Below are 26,941 nucleotides of genomic sequence, written 5' to 3'. Positions count from 1 at the left end.
CTGACATAGAAGAGGATTTAAACAAAATTGAAAAGAAAATAGAACAGTAGGACATCGAAATAACAAACAAAAAAGTGCAGAATTAATCAGAGGACTGTAACAGGAAAATAAAAGATTCTAATTTCTTGATGTGGGAGTGGCAGTGTTTTGGGGACGGTCAGAGTGAATTCTTCCCATCCCCAGATAAAAACCTCCAGATGAGGCAAATATAAATAAATCATCACGGCCATTGTTCTGGCTAAGCAGAGAGGGATTAAGATTCAAACTCCATCTGCACGGAGCGGACCTCTGCCGATGATGGAATTTGGCTATTCCAGTTGAAATACATACACCCCCTATGGAAGACATGACCTTTATCTCCCACACAGGGGGTGTAGATTTCAAATGGTGTCACCCATTCAAGTAACCTCATTTGAAACTCACACTCCCTATGTAGCTATGTAGAAGATTAAGGTCATGTCTTCCATAGGGGGTGTATGGATTTCAACTTGAATAGCCCATTTGCCAACAAGATCTAATTTGATCATATCCTTCACTTGCGATTGTATCTTCTCTGGTTGCAAACAGTATAGACTAGTCTCCATATACAATCTTGAATGCGCAATCAATTGTGAAGAATCAGTAATGGCTTGGTGAAAATTGAGTGGAGTCTGCGTTAGGAGGTTAGTTAAACTAATACGTAATAAAGACAGGTGATAAGGCTCATCTTTTTGTATTATTTATGATTGAAGAAGACGATACATGCATGGAATCATAAATGTGGAAAATGGTTTAAGCTTACTTATCTAGGAAGGAATGTAATTTATATTTTATAGACTAAGATTCTGAAGACTTATCATTTATATTGTATGAAATTGCAGCTCAGAGGACTTGTTAAAATTCATGATGTTGCAATACACATGAATGCGTTTTCATGATATATGAAGAGTCTGAGAAAAAAACACCCACATTTTTGTGATACATTCAAATATCATTAAGTTATTTGATCAAAACCACTTCGTTCAGACACATAGCAAACAAATTATTCATTTAACTCAGTGAGTCACAAAAATTTGTTTAAAATATTGCTAATTAATAAAAGCTTCTGTATTTGACATTCAAAAAAGCTAGAATGTAGATCTACCATCTAAATTGGAAAGGAAAACAAAAGTGTGGAAGTATTAAATGTGATTTAAAAGTCAAGTTGTTTATCGCATGCAATTTCAACAAACTAAATGTTACATGCATTGTAAATGTTAATGCATCAGCTAGAAGCGATGTGATTGTGATGAGATGAATTCAGGATGGGGAATTAGGGAGTTTCTAACAGGGGAGTTTATAGGAGGGGGCGAGTTAAAGGTGAGTTAATTATGTGTGCTTGCCCATTAAATAGGTAGGCCACAAAAAGTTCAGTGATTTTGAAATAATTGGAACATGTGACCGTCCACCATAAATCTGCTGTAATGGTGTCATTTTCACTTTTTGAGACATTGGACTTCCAACTTTTCCTGAAAATGTGCTTTACTTTGTCTTGTCTTGGTGTCCAACACCCACTGTATAAAGGCAAGTGCCCACGCATATCATTGATATATTACATGTTTGCAAGGTATAGTAAAAATCAATAAAAGAGTTTGGAAATCCTTTGTTTTCTGTTGTTTTTATATTCAATGGACCATCCGTCAATATTATGCTCAGATTTGTGGTGGATGGTCACAAATTGGTTCATGAGATATGATGTTTCTGCATTGATGACTTTGCACTGAAATACAGGGTGTCCCAGAATGATTTGTACCGTGTTTGCAAAAATAACTAAAAATAGAAGACGGGCCGTGTATCTATTTTTGATACCAGCATTATAATGCTGGACATGTCTCCTACTTATTCTGTTAATTTCAGCACGCTACCTTTATTTGTTTGGGCGTGGCATGCAATAATGTAAAATCGATGAAAAACGACTCGCATACCTTTGAAAAATGGCACGATACGATTAAATGAAGAACGTGGGATGTTTGGCACAGCATTTCGACGACAACTACTGTTGTTAAAGCTTGCCGGACAGCTGCAATGTTCGCTCTAGTTCTTACAGTCTTACGAGCACCTGAAGCTTCACTCTGCCGATTCCTGGCAGTTCCGTGCTCGTCAAACTTCTTTACGTTATACACTATCGTCTAGTGAATCTTCTTTGCGTCTCAATATAGCTGCCGGTTTGCAAGTAAGGTTTTGAAAGAAATGCACGCTGCTATACAGTAAATTGATGAGCCGTCTTTTCTGTACCACAAACAGTTCGATCTCTGCAAGCATTTCAAATGACATGGACCTCACACCACAATAACTATATTTAAAACTACCGCCAAAGAGAGAATGGGATTAGGCCACAAATCCTTAATTCCATATAATGATTGCTTTGTAACGTCCTAAATAATAGATAGATATCGGCTATTTAGTGGAAATATGAACCGGGCACAACTAAAATACCTGCATAACTTTTTCCAAATAACTTTGTGCTGAACGGTTAGTAATGTTACAGATTTTCAAAATAGGTTGCGTTGTCAAAACTTAGAATTCACCATTTTTACGCAATCTTCTATAACTTCTACTAGAAACGTCCAATTTTTAAAATCTAAAAAATCCGAGAAAGCTAAATATATGTAGAACTTAAAATGCAAAACAATATGACCATTTAACATGACCTTCATACCTAAAAAATTCCATCTTTCCCGGTACAGATCATTCTGGGACACCCTGTACAAAATAATTGACAGCACTTTTTTCCAGACTTACTCAAAACAACAAACAACATATTAATAAGTTTCACTGCATCGTATGAGTGGCTGTGAACTCAGAACTCCCCAAATTAAAAACTCCATACTAGCTGAAGAGAGATGTTTTGCCTATATGATAAATAATGTGGCATTGACATTGCATGCAGCAACAGCAACTGTTTGCTTTAGGTTTACATTTTGTATTGGCAATTTTCATCTGAGATGCGAGGAGACAAATAAATCTACAGTTTACTTGCTTACAGCACATTGCATACAAACTTGGTTTAACGTTGAACACTTTGGACTGCACCATGGGCAAACTATGTCTTCATAAGCATTACTGAGAGGAAATTATACTTCATTTGGTATTAATGCAGGTTGATGGGTTTCGATTCCAATTTTGCTTTTGAGATTTTTAAATGTGCTAATTGTAAGTGATTTGGCTCTAGGAGTGTTGATATTCAATAGTCATTATATTTCAGAAAAATGTCCATGTTTGCAAAATGCAAATGATACAAATGTGCCTGTTCATTATTTAAGTCCTGTAATGGCTAATTCAACCACACAAGTTAAATATTAGTTATTTCTTCTGAGTTAAAAGTATTCCGAAATGTGCTAATTCTCCTGGTACTATTATCATTCCATATAGTTCAATGTTTTCATTTTTATTTTTCAAAGAACATATATTTGTATGAATGTAATGAAAGGGACTGTATAATTTGTAACTAATAAATAAATAAGTATTCATGAATTTTACAAATGAATAAATAAATGAATGAGTGAATAAATAATTGCATGAACGAGTGAAAGAATGAGTGGATGAACAAATGACTGATATGAATTACCAAATTCGATTTGAGCAGAAAATGGCAAATTAAAAAAAATTTGCAAGAAGCATAAAATTGTGCAAATTTATATAAATTTTGTAACAGAATGTACTCCATTTTGGACCGGAGTTCTCTAAAATGCTGCCAATTGAAAAATAGTATACAAATATTGACTGCTATGAGGGGCATGGTTAAAATTATAGGCCCAAGGTGATCTCAAAACCATGACTATGCCCGAGGCGTAGCCGAGGGGTATAGTCATGGTTTTGAGATCACCGCTGGCTTATAATTTTAACCATACCTAATAAAAAGCAGTCAATATTTGTTTTATATACCAAATCTTAAGATTCTTGTCATCTGTTTGGTTAAAAGCATCGATTTTGGGAAGAGAAATTAATAGTTTCAATGCGAACGGCACACAGATTACAATCTGCAATTTCTGCGTAATTATAACGCGTGAAAACATTAACGCGTGCGTAACATCATTTTACGCTGGGAAAACGCGCGCAGTTTGATCGTGGACGCACGTGACCGGTCCATAGTTCATTTCCATGGACCGTCCATAGTTCATTTTATGGGCATAGTTAATTCAATGACTGCACTTTCAACCAATCAGATGACAGGAATCTATATATGAGGTATATAATTAGAAATATGTGTTTATGTAAATCTTATTTAATTTTATGTTCTCTGGTCAGAGGTCATTATTGGTAAAGGGTTTGTATAACCGATCTATGATATCATACACATTTGGTTTTAGGGTGTTGTTTCCATGGTCAAAAGGCATCTTGAGGAAAGTATTGGTGGTCTATTTTCCTAAGATTTACGATAGCCTTGGTGCTCTTAATCTAAAGTAAAAACACAAGTAACACAATGTTTGGATATTAAAGCCTTCTTTTGGTCTTGCTGGTCCTATAATAACAAGAGCCAAAATAACATAAAACCTTATTCTTGTTTTCTTTCAATTTGCACTACCTTTCAATGACACAACCTCAGTGCCATTAAATAAAACAAATTTCAATTCCATTTTTGTGTTTTTCCTGTTTTTTATTTAGGAAGCTTCGGTTTAATATTGACCTTCTTCTATTCGCAAAGAAACAAATCAATGCAAGGTCTGCATGGTCAGTGATGAAAATAAAGGTGTTTGCAGAGCAAAATGAAAGAAAATAAGAAGTGTATTAGGCCAATCAATTTTGAGTTTCCCGTCACCCGCCCTCACTTCATTTTCTCACCCTCACTTGAATTTATTATTGTGATTTTCCAAAAAATACTGATAAAAACTGGTTATATTTGCACAAAAAAATGATGAATATATCCATTTATTTTTTGTGGAAAAATCAAAATCAAAACATACATTTTGCTGTCAACCTTGCAGACCTTTTTTAATATACTTTTGAATCTCATTTGGCTAAACATCCATCTTCAAGTGAGTGAGCGGTAAATAACAACACATTTTACATGCCTGTTGGTCATATAATGAAAGGCAGAAAAATAATGAATAATGAAAAAGTTACGTCACTTGTTTTCAGAAATTATGTGACGGGAAACTCAAAATTGACTGTTAGTGGCCTTACAAAAAAAATGTATGTCCTGGAATACCAACTTTATCAATGCATTTCTCTGTGTTTTTTTTCCTTCAAATTGCTCTAGTTACATTATTTGTTACATTATGATAGCTTGTGTGTGTATGCATTTTTCAATATGTGGAAAGGGAAATCCAAATTGAATTTTAAGAATATCCAAGTTCTTGCTTTCTTTAGTGCCATGATATTTTAGAAGGAGAATGTCATGCAGTGTTTTGATTATTTTGTGACAGTGATATAAATGTTAGAGAGTCGCAAACTAGAACAGTGGCTTTAGGCATATAAAGTGAGATGACATGAATCCGTATGCTTCAAACAAAAACAATGGAAAATTAACCTAAATTACCAAATAAGATCAGTGGCGGCACCAGGAATTTTTTTCAGGGGGGCATGGGGGTGGGCAAAGTGAATTTCAGGGGGGCAAAATCGACGAATTTTTTCGCAATTTTGCCATAAAAAAGTGGAAATTTATGTTATTTTGGGGGGAAATGCCCCACTTGCCTCCCCCCCTAGCGCTGCCACTGAATAAGATAATCAATTTGATGGATATTTTGAATGGCAAAGGGAGCATTTCAAAAGTAACAAAATTGGGGTATTTCTTCCTTCAGGGCGATTCCTATCGGCTTTTGTAGCGACTCAATGCAGCGTGAGAATTAGGCAGGCCAATTAGCGTGTGTTTTGAGAGAAAAGTCTATGATGTAAACTTTTTGTCACTTTTAAATTGCTCTCTTTTTTCAATCAAATTGGTTTAAATAAAGTCGCAAAATGCTGAATGGGGTATCAAAATATGCAGAACAAACTTCTCCATCTATGGACTACTTTATTTCGTAATTTAGGTTTAATGTCTTTGAGATATTGCTTTTGTTTTAAGTGTACAGATACTTTTTGTGTGCATTATACATACAATGCACACTGTCATGATACAGTTGTATTCTCATCACGATCACATTTAGTTGACACTTAAATGACAGCGAATCATTTTCTCTTGGGGTCCGAACATTTTTAATTTAGCCAATGTGATCAGGTAAGTATAGTCCTATAAAAATGAAAACATGTTACATGCACCTAAGTTTGCATATTTTGTTGGTCACAGCTAAGGTTGAATCGGATGTTGGAATGTCTCCCTTTTTTGTTCTTTTAGGAACATACCAAAAGTTTGATGATGCCCTCTAAACGAAAGTCCTTTCATTAGAGGAAGGGGTCAAAGAGTCCGATTACATTTGTAAAAAGCTAGAATATTGGTCAAATGTCATCTTTTGGGATTGAACTTTTCAATATTTCACACTTACATTACAGGGAGGGAGGGAGGGAGGGGTCAGCCTCATAATGAAAGAACTTTTGTTTCAAGGATGTCATATTGGGTTATATATATAAATACATTCCCATAATCCAAATCTGAATAAAAATTATCTTGTCATTATTGGGTCAAAATGCCCAATTTCCTTAAATATGACGACTCAAGAGTACAGCCAAATGGATGAAATATGACTCATTGTTTTCATTAGAATCCCCCTTCCCCTTCTTCCATTAGAAATTGCATGGGGGTAAATGTGTGAGATAAAATGTTGCCTTTAACTAAAATTATACACTTTGGTATCCAATCCACAAAATGCCCAAGAGAAAGGATGAAATGGACTGAATCCCGGCACTCAATCAGTACATAGTAGCTTTAAGGTGTAGGGATAGATTCTACCACACCTCATCACTGTCATTCATCATCACCATGGCTCATCCTGGTCCTCCCACATCATTCTCTTCTTAGCTATATTAACCCCAAAGGTCCAGATGAATCCAAGCTTGAAATTAAACTACAGATTTTTTTTGTATGAGTCAATGGATATGTGTTCAAATTTACATTAAATAATAACACTTTGTCTCCTGATATCAGCAAAAATGTAATGCTTTCAATTCAAAATGTATATGATGTATGATGTCTATGCATTCTTGTCAGCATTAGATTCATTCCCAGAGGTGCTAGTTCAATGAAGCATGAAGGTTAATTCAATGGAACTGAACTTAGACTATCAAGAATGATAATAACATGCAACAGGGCAGTAGCAAGGTTGAAAAATGTGGGGCGGCCATCACAAATGTGGGGCGGCCAAATTACAAATACATGCCCAAATTAAATAATGATATAAACATGATAAAGAAAAACATAACAAATTTATCAAGTGGGGCGGCCATGGCATGGGCGGCCATGGCATCCCCGGCCGCCCCGCTTGCTACGGCCCTGACATGCAACATGTATGTGACGGTGTCTGTGATTGTTTCAATTATTTAATATTCTTGATAGAACCATACAGGTGCAATTTTAATCTGTTAGAAATTACCATAATAGCGTGAAGTTTTGAAATGATGAGAGGCAGGGGTTGGGTGTCTGTGGTTAAATGTGTGGGAGAATGTTCAGACTTCATGTTGTTTGTAAATGATAAGTATCTATTTTCCCCTGACAACGGTTGACCTGCATTAGAAAATGTAGAATCATCTAATTTCTTGTAATAATGCCTTGAAAATTTGGAGCAGGCAAGTTGTGAAATATGTGATCTATTTTATCTTAAGTGATGATCAAAATTGATCATTTGGGTAGAAAAATGTTTAATGAAAGAAAAATAAAGTTTGCATTCCACTCAACTGCATGTGATAAACATGATAAAGTTAGTGCAAAATGGGTCACATTTCATGATTCATATCTGGGAATTCATTATTATGAATAATTATATTTTGATGAATGTGAAATGGTTTAGGGGTTAAGCAGGATTTTGAAAATTATACTTCTAACATCACTGCATATGCCAAACTGCATGTTATATCGGTATTTTTGAAACAATTGGGGACCTATACAAATTGCAAAAGTGAAATCAATTGTATAATCAATTAAGTCAAAATCTGAAAATCTGGACGGATCCCAAATGTGTCACTTTTGAAATGCTCTATTTTTCCATTCAAACTAATATAACTTGAGGGAATAAACTTGCATTGTGCTGAATTTGGTGTCAAAGTATGCAGAACAAAATTATCCAGTTATTGACTACTTTATTTCGTAATTTAGGTTTAGTGTCTTTACAATGTTGGTTTTGTTTTAAGTGTACAATATTTTTTGTGCACAGTATTTAACTAGTCTGAACACATAGCAAGTTGATCTCAAGTAGCAACTACATGTAAAATGTTGTACCGTGAACTTGAGATGGGTAAGGCATAGCTTGTCACACACTTACACTTCGTTGGTATTATCAACCCTGGGGGCATAATTTCGTTCATGCATAACTAAATATTGGTCGCAGGAGTTACATTTGACGAACATTATTTTTGACAATTCCACATGGCCTTACACCTTTGCACACTATTAAGTTAAGAAAATGTATATTTAGATGAGTTGTCTTTCTTATATTTAATGTGCAATTTCACACCAACAAAATAGTTCTGTAAATTTGATTTGATCAATATGATGACGAAACTGTGAAATATCTCACCGTTTAGATATGTTATCATTGAATCATGCTTCAAGTGTTAGTTGTAATTTAATCTAAGTTTGTTAGTACATGGACATGTTTGAGTCATGTGAACTTTGGATACTATTTAAATGCTCTGTGTGTTGAGCCATAGGCTTCAACATAAAAACTCCCGATGTTTTTTCAGAATATCAAGTGCTAGCTTAAGAACCACTGAACCAATACTAAGCTTGTTTGTACTCATTTTAATGCATTTTTCATGCTGATTTCAAATGTGGTCATGAAAATTTACAATTCTGAAATTTTTGAATTTTTAAATAAAATTTGAAACTTGTCATCTGCAGCCGACACCAGCATGGAGAGGGTAAAGATACTTGTAAAGTTATTTTGTGTATGTACACAGAGGTCCTCTCATTTATACCTAATTCATGAAGCCTCTGCAAATACTGTAACCTTTTTATTTCTCCATATTAAAACTAGTCTGTGTGTATTAAATATGCTAAAATGAAGTGGAGAAATGAAATGAAGAATGAAAGAAAGGCAAAAAGTGAAAAAATTAAAAAAGGAAGAAGGAAAAGAGAAATGAAAAGCAAGAAATGGGTGAAAGAATTGAAATGCAGATGGAAAATGACAAAGAATAAAGTAAGATTGAAAGAAGGGAGGAAATGAATGAAAGAAAGCAGGATAAAAATTAAGAAGGTAAATAATATAGAAGGAATTAAGAAAGAAGCAAAAAAGAATAAAATAAAATAAAAAAAATGAAACTTAAGATGTGATAAAGGCAGTGAGAGGAGAGAGAGCGAGAATCTTGGGCTGGTCCTTCCTTCCTCACTTCAATAAAGTCTACTCATCACTGTCATCCCCAGAGGCATAATTTCACCCATCCCCAGGTGAAGCATAGGCATATCATATTATAAAGCATTGAACTGTGGAGTGGAGTTTTTGTTGACATACCCCAGCCTCTAAGCCTTTCAAAGCCCCTGCCTCAGAATACGGTTTTTGACCTCATTTTTTTATTTATTCTTCGTATTATTATACGAGTAATGAATAATTAATGTGTAATCATGACTCATTTACCCATGTGACTATGCGATAATCAGATGCAAAAAATAACACTGGGGTTTTATTCATAGTGTGTGGATCGTGTTACCGAAAATTGATTGCAAATTAAAATCATTTTAAAGATTCAAGATCTGCTATCCTCTTCAATCATGTTAGTGTTAATAATTGATGTTGCATAATGAGGTCACATGGATAATTTGATACAATCTGAGATCATGCAAAATGTGATTCATGGTGATGCGATCATAATGGTTTTGTGATGCGCGATGAAATCAAGATATTTTATGCACTCACCATGAGTATTTATTTCAGAATTTGATTGAAAAGTGTACTAAAATATTTTAAACAAAAGTTGAATCTTTTGAACAAATAATTGATTTAGTTTTAATTATTTAATGAGTTTGCAGGCAGGCTTATTACAGATACTGCTTGAAATGTGTGCTAATAAGATAGATAAGACAAATGTTAGATCTTTTGAATAATTCATTGAATAAATTGGTTTAGTTATAATAATGATTGTAGGCATTTTGCTTTATTTTATTGGCTTCCCCAAATTGATTCGGTAGAGGGTGATAATTATGTGTTAATTTACAATGACTAATTTTGAATTATATTGTTTTTGCAGAAATTGCCCTATAATAAGCATATAAAATTATTTAAAACAGGATGTATGTCCCGGGTGTAGGCCTATGTATACTGACCCCAGTAGTATCTTGATATAAAACTTTAAAAAATAAATAAAAATCATTAAAAAGGTCCTGTAACCTGTTCTTATTGAATTCGCTTGAAGAAAAATCATCAACAAATTCTCAATTTACAGGCAAAACCACTAGATATGTGTATACCCATGCATTCATCTCGAAATCTCTTAAAGACCCATTTGAATAGTGCCCCTAGTGATGGGTAGGTGTTGACAATGAATTCATAGTGCAGTACTCTTTAGATTCTGACCAATATCCAGGGGTCATTTGGGGACGCATGGAACAAGTCAATGACCGGTACTGTGTGCAGGATTGGAATGGGGGGGAAATTGAACAAAAACATTGGATGTATTTTTATTTAATAATTAATGGATTAATAGCCATAAAACATGATAAGATTAAAGGACAGCTAAAAGTCACTCTCCTAATCAGATTTAAGGAGAGCAGTAGAGAGTGATTGCTCTCGCTCTCCTCAAAAGGCAGTCCCTGGTACAGTATTACAGGTAGGCCTGTGGAAATCTATAGGAAAATTTGGATGAAGGTGCTCATTGCTCAATGTTGAGGAACATAAAATTGACTAATTTAATGTCAATTCTAGCTTTATCATTGCATACATTGGACAATTTAATAAAATGTTCATTACAATGTTTTCTTGCTTCGTCATCTCCAGTTTTATTCTAAAAACTTAAATTTTACTGTAATAAAGCACTTTAGTTGGACTTAGTCTTTCACATGATTTAGATTTCACAGAAGCCTAGCATTCATCATTGGGCGCCAGGAATTTTTTCGGGGGCATTGAGGGGAAAAGTGAATTTCGGGGGGGCAAAATCAACAAATTTTGCGCAAAATTGCAGCAAAAAGTGGACATTTTCGTAATTTTGGGTTTTTACTGGGGGGAAACATGCAACAGGGGGACAAGAGTTCTGACTGGGGGCATTTGCATTTGCTGGGGGGCGTCATGCCCCCCATGGCGCTGCCACTGGCATTCATGAGTTATTATAGATTGAAAGTGTACCAACTGTTTCTTTCAGCACATTCCCCTCCCCAAAGAAAATACTAGTTGGACAGACCTATTATAAATATTATGTGTGAATTGAGTTCAACAACACTGAGTTTCACAAAAACATTGCAAAATGTTATTTTCGTTAAGATCTGTGGATGCAAACATGACATATTTATGCAGATTTATTCCTGATAATATTTCAAAAATAATGATATGTGATTTATTACAAGAAATGTGGGGCATAGGTCTTTGCTCTTGTCTCTCTTTTAAATAATGGCAGCTGAATAATGTACTTTTTCTGCTCTAATAAATTGACACATATACTGACATGGAAATCTATATTAATAGCTGAACTTTGATCTCTAAAGAGTATGTAACCAAGTGGGATGTTGACAGTTTTATAATTTTATGAGACAAGATGAAAGAAGCTATACCAGCTGCATTTTGTAGGCCTAAATGAAGTGATGGGGGGGGGGGGGGACATACATGGCCTACATAAAGGGAAGTTGGGAATAATCTATTGTTAATAAATTTTGAATAGTTATCAAGCACCCAAAGTATATCAAGTGAAACATTCATTAAAAACAAAATCTTCACAAATTTGAGAGAACAATGACCAGGACAATGACATTCAGCTGAAGTGCTACTTTTACCATGTTTACTCCGTCCCTTTATAACCTAGTCTACATCATAGCCCCTTTTTGAAATTCATACTTCAATATCAACTCATCTCACGATGATTACAAGTTCAGAACGAGAAACGCTCCCATCTGTCCAAGATACCTCTGGGTAGTGCGGTCACTGGGATGTGTTGTGTTTATGGAATGGCCTAGCTGGAGTGAAATGGTTATCAAAAAGGGATTGGAAAGCAGTCTATTTTAAACCACACCACCATCTGTTGCAGTGACAGGAGCTTTCATGACACAGTGTTTGCAAACTTGTGAATTGGGGCTATTTGCTAGGAAAATAAATTGTAACATATATCAAAACTTGGTAATAGTGGTACAATAGAAAAGCAAATAAACAGTGGGATAAAGAGGGCATGGGATCCCCTTTAGCTCCAGGGTAGAGGTAGGGGTAAAATGAGCTGCTAACAGTGCATGAACTGTTCAATACAATGTTCCAACATAAATGGTAAGCTTATGTATACTACACAATGAAAGTCAAGCACGGAATTGATGTGCAAAACCATGGTCTCTATTGGTGAGAAGTTTGTACTGATTTTAAAGAAAATCACACAAAATATAACATTGTAAAATTTCCAGTTTTTGTCAACTTTCTGACCATGTTATGACATTTGCAGTGAAGGGTTAACCATGCCCCCTTGCTGACATACATGAAAGAAGGATCAAAGGGCAAATAGATAATAGAATCTGACAGGTAGGGAGTCCATGGACCATTGCAGATGGAGACTGGGGTCATTTGAGGACAAATGCTTTTATTTGGCCTTTTCTGTAGATCTTATTATTTGTGGTGAGGGTGTATTTTGTATCTTTCATTGGAATGTATGGATATCAGTTTAGAGCAGGACAGGCTGGGAGTGTATTAAAAGCTAGCAGTTTACATTATTTTTCAAGACAGATTTCTCTCTTTATAATATATAACAAGTTTAAGTTTTACTGCACAAGGGAGTTGAATTTCTATGTTTGTATCTGACCACTCATTTCTGGTAAGACATAGGCCTATGCTGTAAAATATTATTGACCTAATGTAATCATAGGACTTGCAAATTTGTGGGCAAAATATAAAAGTTAAATGTTAAGGTATATGTGAGTATAGGAAGTTCATTTCAATGTTTTATGGTTAGGCCAATGTTGCTATAGTGATGTGGTGATGACCAAATGGGCAAAAGTTCAAATCTCATCAAATCTACAGGTTCATACAAACCTTCATGCCATCCATGCATTGCACTTTTCTTAAGCCCTTTGTGTGGAATACATGGCCAAATTGCTTCTGGTTGCAGTCCGGGTTGCAGTGGGGTAGCCAGGATTTAGTGAGGTGACAAAGCCAAATTTTTGTCCTCATCCGTCAATTTGTTGTCCCATTTTTAGTCATTTTAAAGACACTTGACTCTATGCCATGCTCATTTTATCACTGATTTTTTTTGGGGGGGGGTGGAATTGGCCAGCTACGCTCGCTCCTATCTGGAGTGAGTATATGTTTAAGCTGGTTTGAATGTTGAAAATCTCACAAATGTATACAGATCTATAGTAATGATTAAATAGTGCACACTCAATATTGAAAATGAAAAACATGTTTGGTTTCAAGTCCTGTTCCAATTATTAAAAACATAGTAATGATTTTGATCAACCATTTCCAATATATAATGTTTATTCAGAAAAGCTATTCAAATACTTCATGTGTACAAAAGAGGAAACTGATGTCCCTATACTGTCTGAGATTATTATTTTATCTTAATGTACAAAAAGATGGCTCGCAGCAAACTGACAGAGAAATTTATTGTCACTTTTTGAAACAACTGAGCACTCCAGATTTAAATTGCCTGAAAAGAATACTAGTATTTAAAGAAAGTAACATCGATCAATCCCTCACTTACTTTTTGTGTAGAGTCCCCTAATATCTTCCAGTGCAGTATTCATCTATAATTGCAACAGTTTTTAAAACATCAATAAAAGCAAATGCCAGATTCTCGATCACATTAGATTTCATCTAGCTCTTCTCTTTCCATCCTCACACTCACAGTTACCCAAATAACCCAATTATTTGAACTGGAATGAACTATGAGAAGAAAGCAATCTACTTTGTTAGTTTCCTTTCTGTTGTGCCTCATATCATGATCAATTCATCAAGTTTTAAATACACTTCTTGGCTTATATACATACAAGGAAAGGATCAACGTCTTGAACATGAAGAAAATGTAACTCTCTGCCAACTTGGTGTGAAGATAATACTAGTTTAGCTATTGAAAGTATTTTCCCATGAAATTTTGAAGAAAATAAAAAATACACAATGGAACAAATACAATGTACAGGCTATATGCTATTAGAGTTCAACATGCTTGAGTAGGATAATCAATTTTGCTTGGATGCCCATATCCGAGGGCACTCAACACAAATGACCATACGGGTATGCTCCCCGGAAAGACCCCCTTTTGGGTTTCGCAGTCTCGAAAGACCCCTATATTTGACCAAAATAAAGCTCGAAAGACCCTTGATTTTGATAATTTCAGCTCCGAAAGACCCCTTTTACCGGTACGCCATTAGCTCCCAAAGACCCACCACCTCAAAATTCCCCCCCCCCCCAGGCCCATATATGTGTGTGTTTGTGGGGGGAGGCAAGGCAAGGCAACATTTGATGAAAATTGACTGAAACGTACAAAAAAGGCATACAAATCTTAAATATCAGGGTGGGCAGCGTCCAGAGGGGCAAGACTTCTCACAGGATTAAGAAGCTGTCCCCTTTACACCCCTGACTTTGCCACGGCGGAATGCCATATTGTGAGAGAAACCCACCCTGGAAGTGGAAGCCCAAATGTTAACCCAAATCAATTCATTTAAAATGTCTAAATTTGTACAATTCAATATGTTTGAATTAATCTAAATTGTCTGAGCAAACCTGTAAATCACAAGTTCCTCTGACTTATCATCATAAGCTCTCATACCTACCCTGCTGCTTGCAGAATAGGCATGATAATCAGTTTGATTCTTGCAAACCTAAGTAAAGGGAATCATGGCAAGAATTGATGATCTAATTCTCACCAGATTTGCAGGCTTGCTTTATTTGCATTTGGCATGTTTGGTTTAGTTTGTTAGCTGATTTTCAGCATCTTATCTCTTAATGTTGTTGACACATACATGTAGCCCTTAGTTGGGCTATTGTAATTGAATTCTAAACACCCCTATGGAAGACATGGCCTTACAGGGAGTGTGAATTTCAAATGGAGTTACCTGAATGAGTGGCTCCATTTGAAATTCATAATTCCCTTTGTGGGAGATAAAAGACATGTCTTCCATATGAGGTGTATGTATTTCAACTGGAATAGCCCAAAATCCATGTATTTATTATTTATTTCAATGTTTTGCATTTGACATCTTGTCGGAATTGAAAAATGAAAAACAATTATGCCTTAAAAGTGTACTATATGTTTGTACACATATGTGTAAACTGAAACAAGTGGTTCTTGAAATTTCAGGTCTGGTACCGGTATATTAACAACATTTTGATAAGACGCATAAGCCTGTTAAATTGGCCTTCAAAGTAGTATTTCCCTATTGCAATCAGCTACATAGAATGTTTATTGTATTGAAAGTCCGATAAAACCATGAGATAAGACTGTTTGTTCTTTGCTCACGCCGCCTTGATTTGATACTCAATAAAGGCCATAAACATGGCATCGTAACACCTTTCAACTTGTTCTACATTTAGTAAGAAATTAAGAATATATTTTTCTGGGATTGAGATAACATCATGGTGTTCATAGCCAGCAGTGTCAGTTCCAAAGTTGGCTTCTTTGAAAAAAGTTTTTGTGATGTAAAAGTGGACTTCACCTTGACTCTGTTGCATGGAATTTTCCTCTGAATTTTGACCATTTTTAGATACATATACATTAACCTTTTTCACTCACTACCTCAAATTGCTTGTGGATAAACTAGAAATAGAGGCTCTTACTATAGCTATTTTCTGACCAAAATCTTAAAACTGTTAAAAGAATACCTTGCGTTGGGGGATGGGGTTGGAAAAAATTTCTTGGGAGTATAGTGAATCCAGCACCTTTTGGTGACATAATTAGTTTATGCTATTATGCACGCGAAGCGATTGGAAAATTTTGCCATATTGAAGCTAAATTGGGGAATTATGGTGCAAATATGGAATAAATTTGTGCAAATTGTGAAAAAATGACACTTTTGGGGCTAAAATGGCCAATTATGAGGTTAATTTGGTCAGAAACTCACATACAGGTACCAACATTGGGGGGATGATTGTATGGACCATCCCCCCTGGCAAAATATTGGGGAGATTTACCCCGGATCTACGGCTATGATGCCTTGGATCTATTAGGTAGTCATTTCCATTTAATACACCTGCCAACCATAGCATTACAAGATTACCTATACCATTAATGCTACTTGTATGTATATAGGCCACAAAATATATAGCCTTACCCAAATAACCGGGTTGGATCAGAAGGAAAAGCTGCACATTTGCTCCTCTTGTTTTTATAAAAATGAATTTGATCAATTCGCTGTTCTCATTTCCTGCAAAAGGTCAAATATTGATTCGTCTATGGCGTTCAGTTCCATCTGTACAAATAGTTACATCATGGTTATACGCCAATGTTTGACAAGTTGATATGTATGCATCGCAAAATTTCCATTACCTCTGATATTTAACATTATGCACAATGTGCAATTCCAATTGATATCCATCCACCCCCTGTGGAAGACAATACCTTAATCTTCCACTCAGGGAGTGTAGATTTCAAATGGAGTCACCCATTCAGGTTACCCAATTTGAAATCCACACACCATATGTGGGAGATTAAGGTACTGTCTTCTATGCAAGGGGCGTATGGATTTCAACAGGAACAGCCCAATTTTCTCGATACTCTATATACAAAGAAAACATATCCAATGTGTAACTTGATAATCTAATTTGTATTTTCTACTTTACAGGTTGTGCAACATGAACATTCCCATTGGAATAGTGGAGTAACCATAGCAACCAATACATCTCCCAGCATGCATTGCAGGAGTCGAGATTTTCTCTCTCAGTGGTTGACGTTAGTTGTTGTTCTCTGCACCTCATATTTGGCTGATTGCGTGCCAGCAGAAGCTCCAATTATCTTTTCCTATGATAACAGTGAGTATTTGTATATCTGTTCTAACCCCCTTTTTCTAAGTCCGTAAAAACCCTTATCTGCAGCAGAACAGCGTTTCCAGGCAATTCTATTAATGTGAGCTCTCAGGCAGGACAGACAACTTTGTTTGTTTGTTTGTTTGTTTACCCAGGTTGGTCCGTGAGGAACACATGCTAATCCATGGAAAACCATGGACCGTTCCAAGCTCATACAAATGCACAAGCCTGGATAGCCAGTGTAGGCTAATATATGCATGTTGGCCTAGATAGCTTTGATAAACAAAGCAAGAAATGGAAGAAAATAGCTAGGAAAAAGAGAAAAGAGAGAAGGCCACTCCCAAACACAATTGTACAATTTTACTCTTAGCCCTTACTGCGTGAGAAAGGAAACTGGAATTCCAATCTCAGGCCCCGATGCAAAGGCTAATGAAGGCCATAACTATGATAAATGCTATTAGCTGCTATTGCTCATAGCCATGCTTCATGTAGGAACTTAAAACTGCTCTAAATGGGAGAGAGATTGAGGGATTTACCACTTGATGTGGGGTAAACACAGGGTTTTACAAATTTTCACTTTAGTAGCAATATTTCTCAAGTTTTCAGTCTTGAATAGCAAGTAATTTAGGGTTTATAGCTTCTTTTTTTCAATATTAAAAAAAAAACTTCAATGCAATTGCAACCAATAAACCACAATTGCCGCAGTGAATACCACAATCGCTTTTTCTCCGATGCTTAGCATAATTATATTTTTGTTTGTATGTCTTGGGGAAACCAAGATTGGAAAACTGATATATCATAAGTCATGTTAAAACAAACGTGACTAGAGAAATCAAATTTAGGGGTAGCATGGGTTGAAATCCATAAACCCCCTATGCTATGGACGACATAACCTTAACCTTCCACACAGGGAGCATAGATTTCAAATGGAGTCACCCTTTTAAGTACCCCCCCCGTAACCCCATTTGAAATTCACTCCCTGTGTGGAAGATAAAGACCATTTCTTCCATATGGGGTGTGCAGATTTCGAATGGAATAGCCCTGTGCATTATCGGCAATATGGTCTAAAAATGTGGACAAAAACAGTTGGATTTCATGATTGACAAGTCGTTACTAAACCTCTCCTACATTTGGCATTTTTTTTGGTTAAAAATTTGCTGAATAATTTGCTGAATAATTTGTAATGCATGCGCACACCTGTCACCTAAATGATATCCAATTGTGCTGACAGTCTTTATATAAATTTCCTGCTGTAGGTTGCAAACATTCTTGCACATAGAGGAACTATCTTCACAATTACCTATGGGGCTTTATAATAATAAATTTTGATACAAATTTGTGCCTTATTACCCTGCCTGGTGACAGTAATTGCAAGATTAGATGAATCGCTACATTTTAGCAGTGCTCTTAACTTGGATCACATTTCATATTCTGTATCTGATCAGTCAGCTATTCAGATTGAAATCCATACTCCCCCTATGGATGATATGACCTTAATTTTCCATACAGGGAGTGTGAATTTCAAATGGGGTTACCTGAATGGATGACTCCATTTGAAATTTGCACCCCCTGTGTGGGATTAAGGTCATATCTTCCATAGAGGGTGTGTGGGTTTAAACTGGAACAGCCCAATTCAACACACAGGTGTAACACATTCTTTCTGCAGAATTTTCTCTTCTCGAATATGTTCACAAATCACAGGGTGTCTGAATTTGATATTAAATAAACAAGCAAATGTGAAAATATTTTGATATCTTGTTACAGTATTGGTATCTCAGTATTTATCATGTAAATTGGGTTTTCACAAATAAGTATTTCATAAGGTAATTCGCTGTCGTAGTGCACATTAGAATATGACCGTTGCTAGGTCAACTGGCTCATGCTTTCTTTGTTACGAACCACTGATCGAAATGATCACAACACACAGCCTATAGCATTTCAAAATTCGGAACAGGTGTACATGTATGAGCCCAGGCTTAAACCAGTAAGCAATGGTTACTAATGTGCACTACAGCAGCGAATAGTTTTCACTTTTGGCATACAAAATTGCAGTTCTATGTATATATAATAATTAATATAATGAGTTTCTTATAAAAAAGCAAAATCAATAATACTTTTGTTTCAACAAAATACCAGTTATTTTCCTCAAAAATATCTAGGAGTGCACTCTTTGTGCTTATCTTGTTTTCATTCGTAGTAGTATCTAGTAAAAATACACTTTTCTGTATTATTCTGCACTTGGTTGTAATTTTGCACTGAAACTTAAATTTATTTGCAGCGATATAGTAAAAATAAACATTTCTGAGGCGGTTTATTTCTATTTCTTTTTAAATGTTGTACTGAACCTGCAGGATCACCCTGTAGTTGTTTAGACAGGGTAGATACAAGATCTTACTCTAGATGCATTTTCTTAAAATTTGATATTTTTGAAGCCCCTAAAGCAGGAAGTCCCGTGAGGTAGGATTAGAATATGTTCTTGACTTGACGAAGATACTTTCTATCTTATATTGAAGATTGAACAGTATTAAAATCAAAATGTTTTTCTAGCGAGAGAGAGGTAAAGGGGGAGAAACAGAATGAGATAGTGGTGACGTAAGCATTACAATTTAGGGTACATGTACAAGCATATTATCTGTCATTTGCATATGACACATTTGCATGTGAAAATTGCATCAATTGTGCAATTTTACCCTGTTTTGGCTCACAGTGTTTTTCATGCTAAAAAGCAAGATACACAGAGCAATTCTATCTTTCTTTCTTTTATCTAAGATTTTTTAGTGGGAATGTCCTCCATGGAAATATTTAGGGGGGGGCATGTCTCCTGCTTCCACAACCTACCAGTATAGAGAAAGATAGAAAGAGCACAACAGAAAGTGAGAGAGAATGAAACAGGAGAGAAAGATAGAGAGAGACGGATAGTGAGCAAAATGAAAGATTTTCAACAAAATGACAGATAATATAACAGATATGAAGCTTGCAAATTTTGAAAAAACTGGGAGAAAGAAACAGAAGACAGACAGGACAGTTGGGTAGACACCCAGACAATTATAGAGGACATTATTAAAGCAAGTACTGGTGAATTTAAAACATAATTGCCACAAAATTCATTTCTTACAACTGTCAAGGGCATAACACACAAAAAAGAAGTACAACCCTATCTCACAATGATACTAATGTTTCAATCTTTTATCGTTTCTTCGCCAGGTACACCATTCCCAAATGCTCTCAAATGTTTCACTTGTGTAGATAAAAACAACAACACACACTGCAATGCCAAAGCTTATGATGCATTTTGTCCAGAAGGTAAGTAGTAAGATCTCATCTAAAACATGCTCAACCATCAAGACACAGTTCTCTAATCCTAGTATTTTTGTACATTCATCAAGTGACCTTTTAATGTGTTGAGTAAAAAAATCATTCTCAACATCTTAAGGTTAAAATTTGAAATGTGGTTCTTGAATAGAGGTTAAGGAACTGTGTCAAGGAATTGAGATTATATTGGACTCATGGTGAAAATGAGGACATTTTATTGGATTTGATCAAACTTGAAAAGGCTGCGGAATGGTATTTTCATGACATTAGTTTTTTCGCTTCCATGAGTAAAATGTTGTGTGGAATCCATGAACTTAAAATGATGGAAAATTGTAGCCATTTAAGAATAACATTGGAATCGATTGAGTGCCAAGACGTGTGCCTTTTAGGCAGAGAAGAAGAAAGGGAGAACCCTTAACTGATTTAAATGGTTTAACAGAAAAGGTTTTAAACTAATTGGAAATGGGAACAAATGGCAAATAAGAATACTTCACAAAATGCATGTACTCAAACATTCTAGCCATTTGAGTGGATTTGTTGTTATCATCTGAGATGGGTTTCCCTTCAAATTGGGCTATTACAGTTGAAATCCATCACCCCTTATGGAAGATGTTACCTTAATCTCATACACAGGGGGTCTAGATTTCAAATGGAGCCACCCATTTAGGTAATCCCCTTTGAAATTTACACTCTCTGTAAGACTGTATGGAAGCTTAAGGTCATGTCTTCCATTGAGGGTGTATGGATTTCAACTGGAATAGCCCATTGCACCAAATCATGCATTACATTTTTAGCCAAATTTGATATTAAAATAGTCTACACCTTTTCTGTGTCTGTTATTTCTTTCTCCCATTCTCTCTCCCCTTCCTCTATCAGTGTATGTACTGTTTCTCTCTTTCCCTTTCTTTTCATTCTCTCTCTCCCTTCTTCCCTCCCTCATAATTTCCCTCTCTCTAACTCCCTCCCTCCTCTCTTCCTCACCTTCCCCTGGTTATAAGTTCAGGTGTGAATCCACAAATCACTTGCAAAGATTCTTGTAAAAAAGATATGCACTATTCACAGTTGATTCTCATAAATTTGTCTGAACAGTAAATACATAACCAAATTATTGCTGCACAATTCTTTTGCAAGAATTCTAGCCATGCTCTTAATCAGTGTCAGACTCTGTCTGTCTCTTCCCTCCCTCCCTCCCTTCCTTTCTTCCTTCCTTCCTTCATTTTGCTTTCTTAAATCCACACTCATGTCTGATCTCATACACTGCTATGGTATTTTTGCCATTAGAGCACAGCCTATCTACAGGTGTAGGTAAAGAAAACATAGGTTCCATCTCTCTGATAAAAAGTCACTGAATATCTGTTACTAATTGTTACATTTTGTTGGTTCCCTATTGTCTTTTCTTCTCAGGTACAAAGTACTGTCACACATCACATTACCTGAACCATACCAACGGCAAGAGTCTTGTAGTGAACAAGAAATGCGCTGCCAAAGAAGAATGTACACCACGTACAGTGGGATGTAAAATGCAATCACCTGGTGTCAAGGTATGTATGGTTTCACTTACATGTAGCAACGCCCCTACACACTCACATTCTGAACAAAATGCAGAAAGAGACACCCCCCCACCCACACACCCCCACACACAGTAAAGAATACAGTAAAAAGGAAGACATTGAACAGAATCACACTGCTCAAGATAGCAACAACAAAAAAGATTGAGGGGGATATATAGGAAAAAAAAGGTTGTAGCAATTTTTTTTATTAGTAACTACTATTAGTAACTAAGCCTCAACTCTCAACATTATTATGTTTTGATGAATCCAAGTGTGTGAAAATATTGGATGCAAAACATAATATTATTGGACTTAACTACGTCTTGTCCATTATTTTTAAAACTCATAGCTCGACCAATAAATAGGGGCTCAATCAATCCAATTTTATATCAACATTCCCCCTCTTGCAATTCGTCATCTTTTTGGCAACAAAATATTTCCCCAGATCAAATTGTGCAATATGTTTTCAAGATTTTAAACGCTTTTATTACTTTTGATGTAAAGGGGTATGCGAAGTGTGTCAACACATATATGCATGCTATTTGTGCGTTAAAGAAAACCTTGGTTATGATATACCAAAAAGTAGTTGCAATTATATGCAATATCTATTTTTGAAATTACTGATGAAATGAAATTTTTACGTTCAGATCATCAAATTGTTCACTGAACTGACAATCTCACTACAAAAATATCATCGTCAATTTGATCTTGATATCTTAATAATATTGCGATGAAGGCCAAGGGACATATCTTCTATTAGCCTTAATACTAGATGCCTGGATACCATTATTATCCATTTGCTATTTATATGGCGTCAGGATAGATGACTACACATGATGAAGGATTACAACCAGACTTGATTAATATATATAGCTAGCTACATACATGCTATGTGAGTTGATGAAGTGAAACAAGAAAGTTGTTTATTAAAATTACATTTATGATATGCAGTGATGCACCAACATATATTCAGGAGAGATTAGGAGAGAAACGCACCAACTTACCTTCAGGAGGGATTAGGGGAGAAAAATTCAAAAATTAGCTAAAAATATTGCAATTCATCCATCATTTTGTTTTGACTGGATAAAAGGATTATAGATAAAAGTTAGAGGTTATAGTATTATTGTTGAGGGGTGGTGTCTGCTATTCCAATGTTGCTCAAAATTTGCTTGACTATTGTTAACATGTTGCTCAGAATATTCACCATGTTCAAGACCCGGGGGGGGGGGTACTCAAGTTTGGTTTTGGTAGGGACGTGCCGCTGAGATTTTGGAAGTAGACCCATAAATATATCAAGAAATTTGGACCCATTGATATACCAAAAGTCAAAATTTTCGGCCGAATTTACCCAAAATTGTCTTAGTTTTTAAAAATTTTCCCAAAATTTTGGGAAAATTAGGCTGTTTTCCGAAAAAATTGAGAAGATTTTGAAAAAGGACCCATTCATATACCAAAATAGGCTTTGAAAAAGGGGTCATTGATATACCAGAAGGCTGAAAATGCTACCCATGTTTATGCACGCCCTCGTATGGTCATTTGTACTGAGTACCCCCGGGTTCAAGATGATGTCCAGTCGCAAACAGTACCACCAACATGTGGGAAGAATAAAGTCCACACCTACAGATTCAGGGATTTCAGGAAATTTTGCTTGGATCTTCCCTGTACAAAGTATAGGGGAAATACGTATTTTAAGGAAATGTTTTTAAACAAAGCAGTTTCAGGAAATTACGTCAGTGTTTGTTTTCATCCCTGCAGATTAGCCCATTGGGCTATTCCAATTGAAATCCATACACCCCTATGGAAGACATAACCTTAATCTCACATATAGGGGGTGTAGCTTTTCAAGTCGAGTCACCCATTCAGGTAACTCCATTTGAAATAATCATACTCTCCCTGTGTGGGAGATTAAGGTTGTGTCTTCCATATGGGGTGTATGGATTTCAAATGGAATAGCCCCTGATGAATATTCATCTACCTCCGGGCCAGTGCTTGGTGGCCCTGGTCTCAAAGTAGGGACATTGAATAACAACATTAATTAGCACATTGTTACAATTCACAAGTGTTCTACCTTTTCCAATTTCTTTACAGAGGTGCGTATCATGCTGCGAAGGATCACAATGTAACTTCCTTGTTCCAACCAATGAGAGCACAGCCATCTTTTCTACCATCACACCATATAATAGCGGTACCAGGTTACAGACGCCATACAACTCAGTAGTAGTAGCAATTGTTTTCTCTGTTATATTAGTTCTTGCCAACTCTAGAATATCACTGGGTTCATAGCATAGATGATATTATAGGGGCTGAAGAATATTTTTCAACAAGTTTCTCATTTAAAAAAATGTTTTGTATTAATTTTCTGGATTAACAAGAAAACCATAGTTAAAAACTTTCATTTAAAAGCATTTATTTATATAATTATGTAGCCAATGATAGGGCAATAGGGCTACTTTAAATTCATCAATTCACAAGTTTCTAAAGGAAAGTGGTAATACACATTATGCAATTTGACAAACTCGGTAGCGGCACCAGGGGGCAGTCAGAACTCTTGCCCCAGTTGCCACCCTTCCCCAATAAAATCCAAAAATGCCCCATTTTTGTGACAATTTTGCACAAAATTTGTTGATTTTACCCCTTAAATTCACTTTCCCCCACCATGCACCCCCGGCCTTGCCACTGGACAAACTCAACTCCAGTTGAGTGCCCCTGAGAATCAGGAAGTACCAACAGAAAAGATATAACAATTCTCACAATGCATTGCTTCCTTTTCAATGCTCTATACTGATATGCTGTCCACATCCAGTAAATAAGATATCTTCTCTGATAATATATACCAATACCTACAAGAAAATTGGCCCCATCAGTAAACCTTTTGCCCAAATCTGTAGTGAAAAAATATTACAAAAAGTGTCCCAATTTGTACCAAATTTCCTAAAATTACTGGCAACTTTTTGAGAATTTCTGCTACAATGATGCAAACATTAGACTCTAACACTAAAATTTGAGAACATTTTGAAAGTAACCCATGCCAAAATTGACATGAAAAAAAAAGAGTCATTGAAATATGATCTATGTTTGTGGCATGTCCTGTTTTTTGGTTTACGTTGTAAAAAATAAAACCCTGCTGCAGCGAGCAAACATGAAAAATCATTGTTTGACAAATGCATGAATGTTGTTAGTGAAAATTATATGCAAAGACTCAAACATAATTTTTGCATTCATGAAACAATGCATATTAATTAACTCTTGAGTAATTAACTTTCTAATAAATGAGAAACTTGTTGAAATGTTCATCTTGCCTGTAAGTAGACCAGATATATTTATATTTTGTAATATGTACATTTTTATATTTGTATATAAAAAAAGAAGTTTGTAAAATATTTTGTTGTCAACTTGATGTTATAATGTGTAAGTATTTTGTGTTTATGTGTATTATGTGGCAATATAATTGCTGTGTTTATGCTGGGCAAATGGCGTAAATGGATTCAATCTTATTCATGTCCTAGGATTAGCAAAAAGTAATGGGTGCTTTGTTAACAATCAGCATGGTTCTGAATTTGCTTGAAATTTTTCAGAGGTGGGCAAAGCAATTTTCAGGGGAAGGGAAATATGATGAAAATGGTCAAAAAAAGGGTTAGTACAGTAAGGCATAAAAATCTTCAATATCATTGCGGCCAGCATCCAGGGAGGGGCGTAAGAGGGGTAAGATTTCTGCCCCCCCCCCCTTGACTACACCACTGCTCACATTTGGTTTGAGTGGGAAGGTGCCTCAGAGAATGACAGTAGACCTAATGCTATGTCAGTTTTGCTATGTCAGTTTTGAAAATTGGGATCAAAACGTATAATATACCCAAACTGTTCAGCCAATTTAAAAATAAGTTCAGTTTTCACCATATTTCCTGAAATTATTGGCACTCATTGGCCAGTAATTAGGTTCTTGTCACAAGCTTTCTAAAAAGAAATTGGAAACATGTTGATTAACATTAACTGAAAAGCTGTCTTTCAAAATGAGTTACTCAAAGTCATTTAAAAAGAATAATGAACTAAATCATTTGAATTTAAGTGTTGTACTTAGAACATGTTACAACTGCAGATATTTTTATCAATGGCAAAAATGAAACAGTCAATGACTTAAGGGATCTAAAATGAGCGTTTATTGCGTTTCGACAGTATTTTTTATGGGAAATGAGAGCACCTCAGACCTATCAAATTGCATTCTGAATACGAAGCATGTCTTTCTGATATCAAATAATTTTCATTTTTGAAAATCACAAATATAATACAAATTTTATGACAAATTATAAAAATTTGATATTTTTCAAATTTTTGATATATAACAGTCCTCGAAGTAAATTATATAAATCTAAAGGAAAAGCCGACGGTCAATTGAAAATTTTGACCTTTCATATTGAAGATATGGATTTTTCCCAAAAGACCTTATTTTTTTTGTGTTTTGTGAAAAAAAATCCATATCTTCAATACGAAAGGTCAAAATTTTCAATTGATCGTCGGCTTTTCATTCCACCTACATACACTTTAAGTATAAATCAACAGATTTATTAAGTTTTCTTCAAGTAGTGTTAAATATCAAAAATATCAATTTTTAATGATTTGCCATAAAATGTGTATTACATTGCGAATTTCAACAAATCAAAATTATTTGATATCAGAAGGCCATTCTTCGTATTCAGAATGCAATTCGATATGTCTGATGTGCTCTAATGTCCCACAAAAAATACTGTCCAAACGTTCATACCCCAGCCATTAAGTGAATCCATTTACGACTTTTGCCCTGTGTAAATGTGGTAATAAAGAAATATTCTGTTTAAACTGATTAAATTAAACAAGGAACCTGGTAGGGTTCTTGAAGCGTGTGCAGCAAATAATTTGATTTCT

The 26,941-nt window shown here is 35.5% G+C and overlaps 1 protein-coding gene across 5 annotated transcripts in view; it reads left to right on the top strand.

Moving 5' to 3' along the window:
* LOC140150576 (ly6/PLAUR domain-containing protein 6-like) overlaps positions 1-24,569 on the top strand; it is a 71,517-nt gene extending 46,948 nt beyond the window's left edge. For all 5 annotated transcript variants that reach the window (XM_072172611.1, XM_072172614.1, XM_072172610.1 and 2 more), the window contains 4 exons: positions 17,003-17,189; positions 20,388-20,486; positions 21,900-22,036; positions 24,134-24,569. In XM_072172611.1, coding sequence (XP_072028712.1) covers positions 17,069-17,189; positions 20,388-20,486; positions 21,900-22,036; positions 24,134-24,328 — 552 coding nt within the window. In that variant the 5' untranslated portion in view covers positions 17,003-17,068 and the 3' untranslated portion in view covers positions 24,329-24,569. The remainder of the gene's footprint in view (positions 1-17,002; positions 17,190-20,387; positions 20,487-21,899; positions 22,037-24,133) is intronic.
* The last annotated feature ends 2,372 nt before the right edge of the window (positions 24,570-26,941 follow it).

This window comes from Amphiura filiformis, chromosome 4, assembly GCF_039555335.1.
Source record: "Amphiura filiformis chromosome 4, Afil_fr2py, whole genome shotgun sequence".
In the NCBI taxonomy this organism is placed as follows: domain Eukaryota; kingdom Metazoa; phylum Echinodermata; class Ophiuroidea; order Amphilepidida; family Amphiuridae; genus Amphiura; species Amphiura filiformis.
Note: the sequence above shows the minus strand (reverse complement) of the source record. Positions and strands in the feature narration are given on the sequence as shown.